Consider the following 12910-nt stretch of genomic DNA (forward strand, 5'->3'; position numbering starts at 1 on the left):
TAGTACACAGTTACTGATGCAATCTAAAAATTATTGTGGCTGCTTACTGTTACCATAAAAATTATAAATAATTACTTTTTTGATTTCTAATATTTTCGAAAAAGACAAACTTCATGCTTAAAACGTATCATAAATACAATTAGGTTTTAAAGCCCAGTATTCAAGTGAAACTCCAAAGGCTCTATTTATAACTAAAAATATTTATAATGTCAGATTCCTGGTTTTATAAATGGAGCCCTAATTAAAAACAGCATAATTGGAAAAGAACACCATTGTTTTCTATATACTGTCACTTAAAGTCTATTTTCATTGGGGAAAGCAACATGTTCCTTTTATTTGCACCCTTGTCAGCTGTACACACTTAGCTAGCCTTTGCAGAACCTAACCCACAATTGTTTCTTTGCTTTAAAAGCGATATATGTTCTTTGACATTTTGTAATATTTTTATAGTACATTAGTGTTTAATTTTAGCATAAATACATTCAGGTTTCCTTTTAACTGAAAGTATCGGCTTTCTAATAGGCTAGGTTCCATTTACAGACCTAGCATTATTTCTAAACTTTAACTTTTACTAGATTGAGCAGTATATGGTAGGTACTAATATATATTTGTTATTGGATATATTTTGTTATTTAGAATTAAACTTTAGTCCATTATTTTATCCATTAAGTTTTTCAATTATCAGATACTTAAAGGTAAAAAAAATAGTTACCTTTGGCTGGGGCTTTCTTTTCAGTCTTCTCCTTTTTTTCTGGCTTTTCTTTTGCACTCACTGAAAAAAGTGATATTGTTCTTAATGGTTATGATGAAAAAATGTAGTATTTTCTGTATTTTGAATGCCATATTTGAATTGGAACCCTGTAGCTAGTTACATAAAATAAATGTTTAATGTAGAGTTAGTTGTACAAGGTTTGATCCCTTGCCATTCTTATCTGTATTGTATCTTCTTCCTCAGCACAACTATTAGAATCTCGAACTGCCTTTATAACCAAGTTCCGAGAATTTTTTTTGAACCCTTTTACTGGATTTTAATGGTTCTTAAAATGAAGCTTGGTTTTTAATAAATGATAATGAATCACAAACTGTCTAAACTAATAACGTACTTTTCCATACTTTAGACATATTGATTTCAGCGAACTGATTTCGCCGACCCATCAGAACTTCATTACAGCGGCTGCATTCATTCATGCAGCCCTGGAAATCCTCCTGTGTGTGATCCCCGGGCACTAGAGGCTAATTAACCTCTAGTGACCGGGGATCACAGTGGATTCCCGGGGCTGCATTCATTCATGCAGGGACATACCATGTCCCTACCACGCATGCGCAGGGAGCCATGTGTCACTCAAACGGGAAGATACTTCCCCCAGAGTGATATCATGTCAGAACCCTCCCACTCCAGAGGCACAACCCTACCACCAGCCTGAGCCTACAATCTGTTCGGGGACATAGTCTGCGGCTCTGGCCGGTGCGCCCCCACATTGGGGTCCTTATCCTGAGTCACTAGTCAGAGCCGCAGACCACCGCTGGTCTCCATGCTCTCGCAGCCCATCTACCGGTTGGCACCACTGAAATAAACCACTTGTGCTTTTGGGGGAAAAAAACATGATAATATACTTTAGATTAAGATTGGAATGAATTCTATATTGATCTATATTTAATGAATGTATTCAATCCTGCAAAGTAGGCAATCCCTACTTGCATTGCGTGTGCCGAGCCTGAATGAACACCAGGAATTATGTCATTCCAGCCTGGTCAATCAAAATGACTGAAGATAGGGATACAGAAGAAAAGAAGGTAGAGTTGCCAGCACCCATGAAGGAAAGGTGACAGGTGAGTATCAATGGGTTTAGTTCTGCTTTAAAGTACTTTTAGCTATCTCTAAGTAACTGTTCTCACAAAACTATAAAAAAAACATTTTCATTGAACAAACCAATATGCAAATTGTTTATAAATTTAACCTTACGTTTTTCTCATCCTATTCCGCAACACTAGAGTTATAGAACTCCTAAAAAGGTAGGCATTTTTAATTTAAATCATAAGTAATTGGGCATTGGATTTTGTTCTCTCTGAATGGAGCTACCAACCTTTGTCTGTAGCTTTCTTCTCAGTTTTTTCTTTGGGTTCAGGTTTTTCTTTTGTAACTTCTAAAATGAGGCAGAAAATGTAATTAACTGTATGCATATAAACTGTAGGAATGCTTGGAAATTCCCTCTCAAATTCAACAGAATTCATGCAACAAAAAGAAATGTTTCTAATTCTTACAGAAAATTTCACACTTTAGAGCTACCTATAATTTTGCAGAGACATATACCTGGTGCTTTCTTTTCAGCTTTTGTTTTTGGCTCAGTTTTTTTCTTATCTACAACTGGATAAGAAATAAGACAAATGACAGAAAAGAGAAAAATGTGACTCAGTTATAAACACTGAAGAAAAAAGTGATGAGGATGATGGACCAGATGTCAGACAAAATTTGCTTCTGCAAGTTAGAAAATAGAAAGGTTAAACCTGAACACTGTACTACGTACTACGTTTCCTCCAATTCTGATCCTGATCTCCACTGCAATAAAGCAACTCTTACAGGTCCCTCTCCAAGCCTAGAATAGAGATTCTTTGAGCTGTATGATAGGAATAGTATGGCAGCTTTCATTTTGCAGCGGCCTTCTATGTATGTCTATTACAGATGTAGTGATGTTAGATTAGAACTTGGATTGCTCAAATTCCAATTTCTGATCCAAGGTCGGAATAACTCCAAGTTGGAATTGGCTCTAATCGAAACAATCCAACTAAAACTAGTTAACACATTTGCATATACCACACTTCATTGGCCCAGCACTTTTCCTTTGCAGAGTACTGCTAAATAGGGTATTGCAAAAAGTTGTTAGCAGGTAATATTATGTTCCAATATTGGTTGCATAAATATAAGAATAACTTAACAATGTAAAATTGAAACACGAGCTGCACTACTTTTTTATATGCCTATCTGGAGTTTAATGCCTGCTTGTCCACCATGGATCTTTTGTTTCGTTGATACTATTTTTAAGCATATGTTCTGATATTTCCTCTTTAAAAAGTTCAACAATCACATTTTTATAGATCATTTCAGGTAGTAATTACTGACCTTTGGGAGGCTCTTCCTTTTCAGCCTTTGTTTTTTTAGGTGTTTCTTTTGTTACAGCTAAGAAAAAAAAAGAAATTTAGCAATGTACTTTAAACAAAAGATGTATTCCATGCTTTACTTGTACAGGTTCTTCTCCTGTAATGAAATTTCTAACTCAGGTTTCGCTGCATACTTTAGGCTTCTTATAATGTGCACTAGGAACTGCAGATGGTCTAATACAGCCCAACAGTTTCTGGCTGGAGGACTTTCAGCGTTATCTAAACCTTTCCCTCCAAGCATGGCTCTATTTGGCCTGTTTCTTTCATTACCTGAAATTTATTTTTTGCTGTCATGGAATCCCAACACATGGACCTTTCCTAGGACAGTCTGAATGCAAATAGAGTCTGTCCAGAAATGCCCACACTTTGTAAGCCCATTGTTTGTATCAGGATTAAGAGGTTCTGCGGCAGTAAGGGATGGTGCAGTGATGCTTTAGGAAGCTATAAAGCTGAGTTTTTCCATAATCATGACCTGCCCATATTGTACAGACACCCAGTAATAACATTACTGTCTTGGAAAGCCTTGGAAATCTTTAATAAATCAGGGCTGATGTGTCAATCCAAGTGTACTCATTGAAAAAGATTTTACCATGGTGGCAACTGAAAATTTTGGATTTACCAGTGACATAGGTAATCAAAAAAATTATTAAAAGAAAATTAGAACATGGTGAATCTCCCTAACAGGGACATTGACAAATGGTTTTATTCTCTCACCACTCCGTCCAAATCAAAAACAAAACAAAGATTGAGCACAAATTATATTTTCTACATAATGTTCACATAACAGTTTCAGATCAGCCCAAGAAATTGTATAGAACAGCAAAGTAGGTGACAACCTGCTCTATATTAAGTTTTGCGTCCAAAATCTTTAGCATTTGAAACTTTACTACAAATGACATTTCGTGTTTAATGGGAAATTTGTTATACACTGAATTCCAAAACTAGATAAATAATATGCAGGCATCACTGCTTTACTGTGACATTTCATAAGCTAATTCATCATATTTAGACAAGATTGTCAAAAACTTTCCTTAAAATAACAATATATGCTATGCATTCTTTCAGCAACCCAGCAGCAGTCTGTGCTGCTGTATTTTAAATTTTTATTAGGCACAGCCATGTTGATGGTTTATATGGGGGCAGAACACATCTAATGGCATATATTACCTGACAGTCTATAAAGTGGTTCTGTCACATAAAAATCTACCAGCCTACAAATGAAGACACTTGAAACTCCAGCAAAATGTGGGAACTTAATTCTGGTCCATGGTTGTGCACTTTGGTTCTCCAACCCAGTCTTATAATAGTACTTTGTCTTTTAGTGTGTATGTGTGGTATTAAAAGTGATAATTTGCAGGAAGATTTTTACAATGTTTTTTTTTTTTTATTTTTGAAGCCACGAGGTCACTTTAGTAGAAACAATACCAGCCTGTTTTATAAAAGAATCTAAATACAGTAGAACCTTCTTTATCCGGGACTCATGGGGAATGGGCAATTCCGGATAAGTGTAGTTTCCGGTTAATTCCTTTTTCCTTTTCCCAGCCATTCAGCACTAGACTTGAATGGGGAGACTTGTCCCCATTCACCTCTAGAGCTGAATGGCTGAGAAAAGGGAAACCCTGATGAAGCTTGAGTCGTCATCAGGGTTTCCCTTTCCTCAGCCAATCACGGAGCGGAGCAGTCAGTGGAGCTTTGCTGACAGCTTCACTTTCTTGATTGGTTCTGCAGCCCTGGCGGAGCGGTGGCATGTGTTCTTGGATGGTAGGGCTGCAGAAGCAATCAAGAAACCGGAGCTGTCGGGTGCCGGTTATCTGAATTTTCCGGTTATCGAACTTCCAGATAGCCTGGGTTCTACTTTATTCATTTTTAATCATTTTATTTTAAAGGCTTTAGATTTTAACTTGTTTGTCTGCAGGTCACTCTTGTAGCTAAGTACTCCTGCTTTCTGAAGGAAGTCAGTTATCTGCACGCTGATTGCACACACAGTCATCTAGCTCTTAGATAACAGTAATATTGTAAAGCACAGTCATAGGGTTATTTACATACATTTTAAAAAGATTGTGTATTAATTTGTTTTGTACAATCATAAGGCAATGTGTTATCAGCTTGAGGTCAGGCAGTCAGGCAACAGAATATACCAAACTGCAACACTAACTCCTAGGGCCCAAAGTCCTTCTCAAAGAAATAGAAGATAAGCTAAATAGGGTTTTACTCAATACTTATCCCAATATACTTGGATAAACTAGCATATTATTTAATGTTTGGTAAATGGTTCTTTTTTTGGAATCCTTAAGCGCAGCTTGGAGTACTTACTCAGCGAAGAAAAGAATAACCCAAAGTAACCGAGCTTCACCCTTCCACTGAATCATACTTACCCAAATCCCTGGGTTTTCCAGAAGTTGATTCTCTGACTCCTTACAACTTACCACTAGCAGTGCAGTAAAGTCCCATAGATTTCCACTGAACAAACCTGTATACCTATAGACTTTTAGCTCTGTGATTTTCAAAGCCTACATCTTGAGTGGTTGTTTACAGTATGTATATATGAAACAGTGTACAGAACTACGTACTAAAAAAAATTAGCACACATGCATATCTAATATCCTTCTTCACAGAAAATGTATACATCCTGATACAGACATATTCATTTCTGTTTAGGACATGGTTTGAAATTATTCCAGTTTCTATTATATTTACACAAGAAGTAATCAATTCTATGGCAACATACCTGGGGCTTTTTTCTCTGCTTTTATTTCAGGTTTTTCCATTTCTACAGCTATATTGAAAAAAAAAAAAACATATTGAAGTACTAGAAAATGTATTTAGCATTTATGAGTATAATCAGTTATGGCACACATCATTAAGTCTTCTTAATGTAACACAATTGAAGCCTAATCAGTTCATTTTATTTATTTAGATTTGAATATAATGAGTCTATGGAAAAGAGCAGGGAAACAGACAAAAACAGACATGAAATTTGGCAAATGATCATTTATATGGGTGTCAGAATGACCCACGTAAAAGGGGTTAGCTGGCAAAACTCTTTTCTGTTCTCTAGCTACTAAATTTAGACAGCTCTGGTCTAGGTCCAAATGTAAACTTTATCAGCCCTCTACATGTAAGTAGTCAACAGTCTGCAGACAAGAATGCATGAAAATACTATGACAAGTTAAAATTAAAAATGTTTTTAATATTTTAATATTTTTTTACCATTGGCATTAGTGATCAGGGCATAAAATTAATGTGTTAAAAAATATTAGTTTATGTTCATATATTTATCCATGAGCTTAGCTTTAACTTTACATCCAAACATTAGAAGCAACCCACATTTGTATATGCTATGGTTTCAATAGAAAATATTCAGGGTAACCTTTTCTTTCATGTTTTTTATGCCAGCCAGCAAGGCTGAGGGTCCTGGGGAGGGGTACTCTGTGAATGTAGGTATGTAGGTATATTTTTTAGGGTACACAAATGTACCTATTTTCCAAAGAACTTCAGATGCCTTTTTTCGATATCTCTGTCTACAGCAGTGTTTCTCAATCAGGATTCCTCCAGAGGTTGCTAGGGGATTCCTTGAGCATTGAGCAATTTGTGCCTCTCAAGTCAGATTAAGTGACATTCTTCTCACTGACCAGCAATGTACGAAGCATTCTTTTTCTGGACAACCATACTAATATACTGTGAGCTTTGGATATAGCAATTATAGTAGGGGTTCCCTGAAGGTGATTAAATAAAGTAGGGGAGTAGGCTTGGTGAAATTGCAGTTCAGTATGGTAGCAACAGAGGTTGTTTTGGAATCCAGGTGGATTCAAAAGGCATAAGATTGGAATTGCAGAATGTAGTGATGCTGCCAATCCTGTTTCAATTCCCTGGATTAATTCCTATTGCACATAGAATTTGGCACTTTGACCAGATTTGAGCATGTGAACATGTCCCTGATGTTTAAAATAGTAGTGCTTTCGACCCTGAATATGGATAGACTGATGAAAGCAACAAGGAATTTGGGAGATCAGTTGAACCTGGGGAGGGAAGCAGTTAGAAGGGATATAAATATTAATGTGCACTCAATTGGTACAAAGGGATAGTGAATGGATAATGGCTTAATTCAAATTTGTGCAATGAGTACATCTAAAATGCAGGTCATACCATACTCAGCCTCGGATTGTATTGAAACATGGATAAAGCAATTCCTGAAGGCAGTCAGAATGGGAGACATACTGTACACAGTCAGATTCAGAACATATTGCAATTATGTTAAAAAGGTTGAAAAACACTGTTCTATAGGCTGTGAAAAGAAAAGCATAGATCTTTACCTTTTGCATAGACCTATACATACATACATACATACTTATAGAGAGACCTATATAATTGAAGACAACATTTTTACTACATGTGAATTAGAATCCCGACCAGGTTTGTATTGCTGTTCTGTGTCCCCATTAGGGAGATTCACTCTCTCTAGCTGACCTAATCACTAATGTAAATGGTAGCAAAAGTGATTGTAACTCCAAAAATTTGAGTTGCCACCAAAACAAGAAAAGTGAGGAAATCTTCCAATGGGGACACTTGATCCCATGACAACTGTCTAAGAGGGGTTTTCCTTTGAATTGGAAAGATCCTCTAACTGCATGCTAAGAGGAAAATATATTGCAACAAACATTAATTACTTTGTGCTGCTGCATCAGTCGCATGGCCCAAAATTGCAATGCACAGCTGTAAAATTTAATTGTGAGTGAATCCTTGAGAATACCATGAATGCCACCAGCTAAACAGCGTGTGGGGAAAATGTATTTTTATGTATAGAGAAATTGTAGTAACTACTCATGTTGTGGTATACAAAATTAACAACTACTGACACTGTTTTATTTTGTTCTTTCACTGCTGTTATTTCCATAAAATTATTTTTGTATACGTTGTTAAATGATAATCAGGTATTTACCTTTAGATGGAGCTTTTTTCACGAGGTCTGCTTTTAATTCAGCTTTCTCTGAAAAGAACAACAGTTTTACTTCATTTAAACATATGGATATTCATGCGTTTATTTACATACGTATTTCCCACAAAATGAGAAGCTTAACTTTAAAGAGAATTATACATTTTTATGGCAATAAATAATTAGGTCAGACTTGCCATTCTGTAAACAGTGTTGCCTAGGGTTACAATGACTGTGATCACAGAATGTAACACCTTATATGTCCTAATATAAATGCCAGAGATAGTTAAGTTAGCCAACTGCATATATTCTGAAAAATAATGTGATTAGTTGTACAGAATGTTAATTGATCTTGATAAATAGCAGTTTATGTATACAATCAGAAAACCATTAGGACTGAAACAACTGACAAATGTTAAATTCCCTAATGTCTTCATGTCCTATTGGGTAAAACGTAATTGACTACTGAGAGCAGCTACCAGATCATCATGCCAGCATTGCTTTCCAGATCTCTAACACAGTATTTCAGCTAGAGAGGAGGGAATTTATTCTGGAAAGAGATTGGATAGAGGCTTTTGGTTGATCTGTGAGGGATTACTAATTTAAAGATGCCTCCAATAAATGTAGAAAAGTAGAAAATATATTTTAAAGTATTTAGGAAGGGAAGGAAAAGTAAAGCTCTCCATATAAATAGAAGAATACTGAAAAAACAGGCACCCCAAAGCCCTGGTACCCAACCTAATGCCCTTTACAATTTTCTTTGCAGCCTTTGAGGCCCTCTATTTTAGGTATATTGACCATAAATGACCTAGATGTATGTCCAATGGCTGGTAAGTTTTAATATGTAACATATTTGGTGGCTCAGAGGTTAGCACTTTGGCCTTTGCAGTGCTAGGTCACAAGTTCAAATCTTGGCCAGGACACAATCTGCATGGAGTTTCCAGGTTCTCCCCATCTCTGTGTGGGTTTCCTCCCACATTCCAAAAACATGCAATTAGGTTATGTCAAAGATAGTGACATAACTATGAACTTTGTAAAGCGCTACAGCACTATATAAATACTGTGTATTCATAATAATAATTTAGCCAGTGGAATACAGTCTAATTATCAACAATCATTTCAGATTAATGGAAATCGTTAGGGTGCCACTTAGTAAAGATAAAATAATGGAGGAGAGCGAGAGAAAGAGACAAAGGTTAAACCATAGAAATGACTTTAAGTTTATGTCTGGTTAAATAAAGTTTTCCAAATGCAAAAAAAGAGGCAGTGGAGAAAAATATTGAAATAGAAATAGAAGCATTTTCTGTGTGTCTTTCTTAGAAACACCAATCGTGGTCCAACTACAAAGCTTCCATTTGCAAGAACAGAGATCTTTAGAAAGCTTCTGACAACTGAGTTTAAGGTTGTGCTGCAATACTAATTTAAATCACTAGATGGTTTGGTTTATCACACATCCCAAGAAGTTATGGGAATCATGTTTTCCAGGAAGTGCTGGATGAATCTGAAAATTGAGTTGTTGGTTAAAAATAAAACAAAATAAACCTAATTAATTTTTAATCCAGGCAAATTGTAATCTGCCAGTATCATATACATATTAGACATATATATATATATATATTCATATATATATATATACATATATAGCACAATCAGGATTAAACCTCACAATTTAAGACATCCTGGTCAAGAATTACACTATTGCAATCTAAACTGGTTTAGCCATTTCTGTCTCTGTGTTTCCCAGATTATGAAATACTCTCAAGCAGCAAACCCAAACATTTATACTTTAAATGAATTGTATTTTGAGTTTTGTTCGAAGCATACAACATAAAGAACGCTATACATACTATAAAGAATTTATTTATATATAGCATATAGCAGTATACAGCTGATTACACAATAGTTTTTTTTATAGCTGAAGATTAATCTGCTAATATTTTTTCCCTGAATCTCAAATGTTTATCTAATCCACAGGAAGGGGGGGGGATATGCTAAAGTTTTACTGTATAACAAACAGCGTAACCCCCTATTATTATTATATTATTAAAAGATAATATATCAGATCTACAGTAAAGATAAAAAGTTAATAATACTATGGTAAAGCTATAAGAAAAAGAAAAAACTTCTGTGCTGCTGTGCGACTATGGCAAATATCTCATTTTGTCCTTTAGTAACACTAATTGTTAACTGATGTCTTAAATGACACAATATTATGACTCCATTGTCAAGCTATACTGTAAAAAAATGAGGTTCTGCTACATACTAATATACCCTTTTAATAATTAGAGGTCTTATGTCATCTGTGAATGCAAACATTGCAGCGCATTCTCATAGAATCGCCAGTTTAACACTAAGAATTAGCCTTTATATTGACTATTATGATATTAGTTCTGCACTTAGGTAAAGGAACATTGGTGTGATGAAGGCAATATTCAAGACACAGATCTCGTATATGGAGTAATGATCAGTATGAAATAGAAATTCCTAGACATAAGGCTTAGGTGCTTCAGGCCTTTGGCTCATATGTTACAAAGCTGCTAATCATTTTGAACATATTGAATCAGGCTGCAACAATGTGCTTCTTCAGCTGTTGGCTAGCACCACTGCTAATAATAATGTTCATCCACACAGACAGACCTTGTTGGCACAGCATTCTTCGGTCCTGACTTCATTCAGCCTGAACACATTCTCCCTGATCTCCATTTCCCTACAATTTCTGTTTCTTTTTCCCTTTTGCCAAACCAATGCACTGAAGAATTATAGAGCTCGTCAAGCAAATGTAAAGCTGGAGAGCTGGCTGTTCTAACATTTTCTGTGCAGGCACAGTCTTCAATACTAGGATTATGAGAATCATGCCATTTTTCTATTGTTTGACTGTTCATCTGCTCTTCAGCACATAAAGAGCAAGCCAGGACAACAAGTGAAAGCATTCACTGAGCTACTAATGCTAGCTCATAAACATAGAGGCTGTACAGTCCATTGAATTTACCATTTTCAGTCTATATAAAAATAATGAAGACATATTTTCATTAAAGTTCTGGGGTTTGAACACTTGCTGTACCCTATATCAGATCTTCCATTTCTTTGTTGAATTTTTTATTCATTTTTTATTATTTATTAATACGGAATGTTGAGTGGCAACACCCAAAACTTTCCAGCTTGACAGAAACAGTGGGTAGTTGTTGCAAGTAAATTCTATTACTTAAATGTCCAAGACATGGGGCATCTGACTCAGGAAATAAATAGTTTTGTTTAAGTGGATTGAGGTTCATTTAAGTTTTACAGAATAAGCATAATAACCTCAATAATGGGTCTTTAGGATTGTATTTCATAAAGCCCGTCGGTGCAACATTCTATATCTCCTTCCTGTATTTCCAATTCTAGTCAAACTTTTAAAGTAGGTTTAAATCTAATTGGTGGCCATTAGAAACTTATTAGTACTGGCAAACAGTTTTGCAAGAGTTTTTTTCTCTTTGGAATCAGCAATGAGCTTTTGAAGTGTATTAGTTTTAGAATAATAATATCAGAAAAAACAGGAGCCATTTGTTTGAACTTCTCATATATTGCATGCCAGAGCTGTCACAAGTAGGAGAAGCTTACACAACATGCCAACCTTTGACTCTTAGTGATAAGAAAGGAAACCTGTCATTAAAAATAGAAAAATGATTATACCTTCATGAGAAAATCCATCACAAATTGCCTAAACATAGGGCTTAATTTATTAAAGATCTCTTCAAGACTGGAGAAAATAGACTATCAAAGGAGAACATGGGTGATCCAGCAAACCTAGAATAGACCTGGTCCAGGATTGAAAACGAATAGTAGTGATTTTTGTAAAATCGGTTCTAGGTTCACCCATGGAGTAAAACATTCCTTTAAAGAGGAACTAAGCTCTGGACGTTTTGTTAAAAAAGTGAATGTCAGAGGACTAATTATATTTCCCTGCTGTTGATCTTTTCCCCAATAATGACTTGTTATGGCTTGTTTTGCATTGTGTTATAAATTAGACATCTTGGTAAGGCTTAACTTTTTAATGTTCGCGCCTCCAGCAAAGAGAACACTGAGAAGCATAGCGGTGATATCACCAAACCTCACTCTTAGATGAGGCAGCAGAGTATTGGTTTTTCCCTATTACATAGCAAATTTTCACTTGTTGGGATCAGTTTCACTTTGACTGTGTTTAAATGATCTCCAATTTGAAATACTTCACATTTCTTTCCGTGATTACTGGGTGTAAATGGTTCAGCTTTCAGTTTGTGGAAAATTGGAAATGCCATTGCATTTATGCTTGTGCCAAATGTGAAAAAAGAGACACTTCACCTCCAGTTCTGTGTCACTGTCATTTCCCTGTGGGCAGTTCAGATTGATGACAACAGGTGTAGTTGCTGCTGTTACAGGGAAGATGCTTGTGTTGCTGACATTTATAAAAAGGGTTTAGTCTAAGATTGTGTATCATGTTCTCCTGCTGATGTCAGTCATGTCTTAAGTGATTGACCATATGGTCAGATTGAAATGACATCATACAGTGCTGGAATTAAAGGGGAACTATACTGTAATAAATATGTCTATATGTCAATATGTAAACGTTTTTCTCAGAGCAGAAAAGAGCTGCCTGTAAAACCTGCTGTCTGACACTGTCCTTAGTTAATGTTTTAATGCATTTTCATTACGCATGAATGCTTAGAATAAAGATCAGCTACTAATCCAAGTGTAATTTGTTGAGTTATGCAGGTGCTACATTGATCATATAGGCAAAAAGTTATGATTGGTATAACAATTTACAGTTTGTCATCAGTTAACAAGCAATGCTGCCTGAGTTAA

At 35.7% G+C, this 12910-nt stretch overlaps 1 protein-coding gene across 1 annotated transcript in view; it reads right to left on the reverse strand.

Annotated features, from left to right (window-relative positions):
* TRDN (triadin) overlaps nt 1-12910 on the reverse strand; it is a 223256-nt gene that overhangs the window by 136587 nt on the left and 73759 nt on the right. The window contains exons 9-14 of the mRNA XM_072410214.1: nt 8096-8143; nt 5885-5932; nt 3119-3175; nt 2312-2365; nt 2085-2144; nt 713-772 (exon numbers count right to left, since the gene is read on the reverse strand). Of these exons, the coding sequence (XP_072266315.1) occupies nt 713-772; nt 2085-2144; nt 2312-2365; nt 3119-3175; nt 5885-5932; nt 8096-8143 (327 nt within the window). The remainder of the gene's footprint in view (nt 1-712; nt 773-2084; nt 2145-2311; nt 2366-3118; nt 3176-5884; nt 5933-8095; nt 8144-12910) is intronic.

The sequence above is a fragment of the Pyxicephalus adspersus genome, chromosome 4, assembly GCF_032062135.1.
Source record: "Pyxicephalus adspersus chromosome 4, UCB_Pads_2.0, whole genome shotgun sequence".
In the NCBI taxonomy this organism is placed as follows: Eukaryota; Metazoa; Chordata; class Amphibia; order Anura; family Pyxicephalidae; genus Pyxicephalus; species Pyxicephalus adspersus.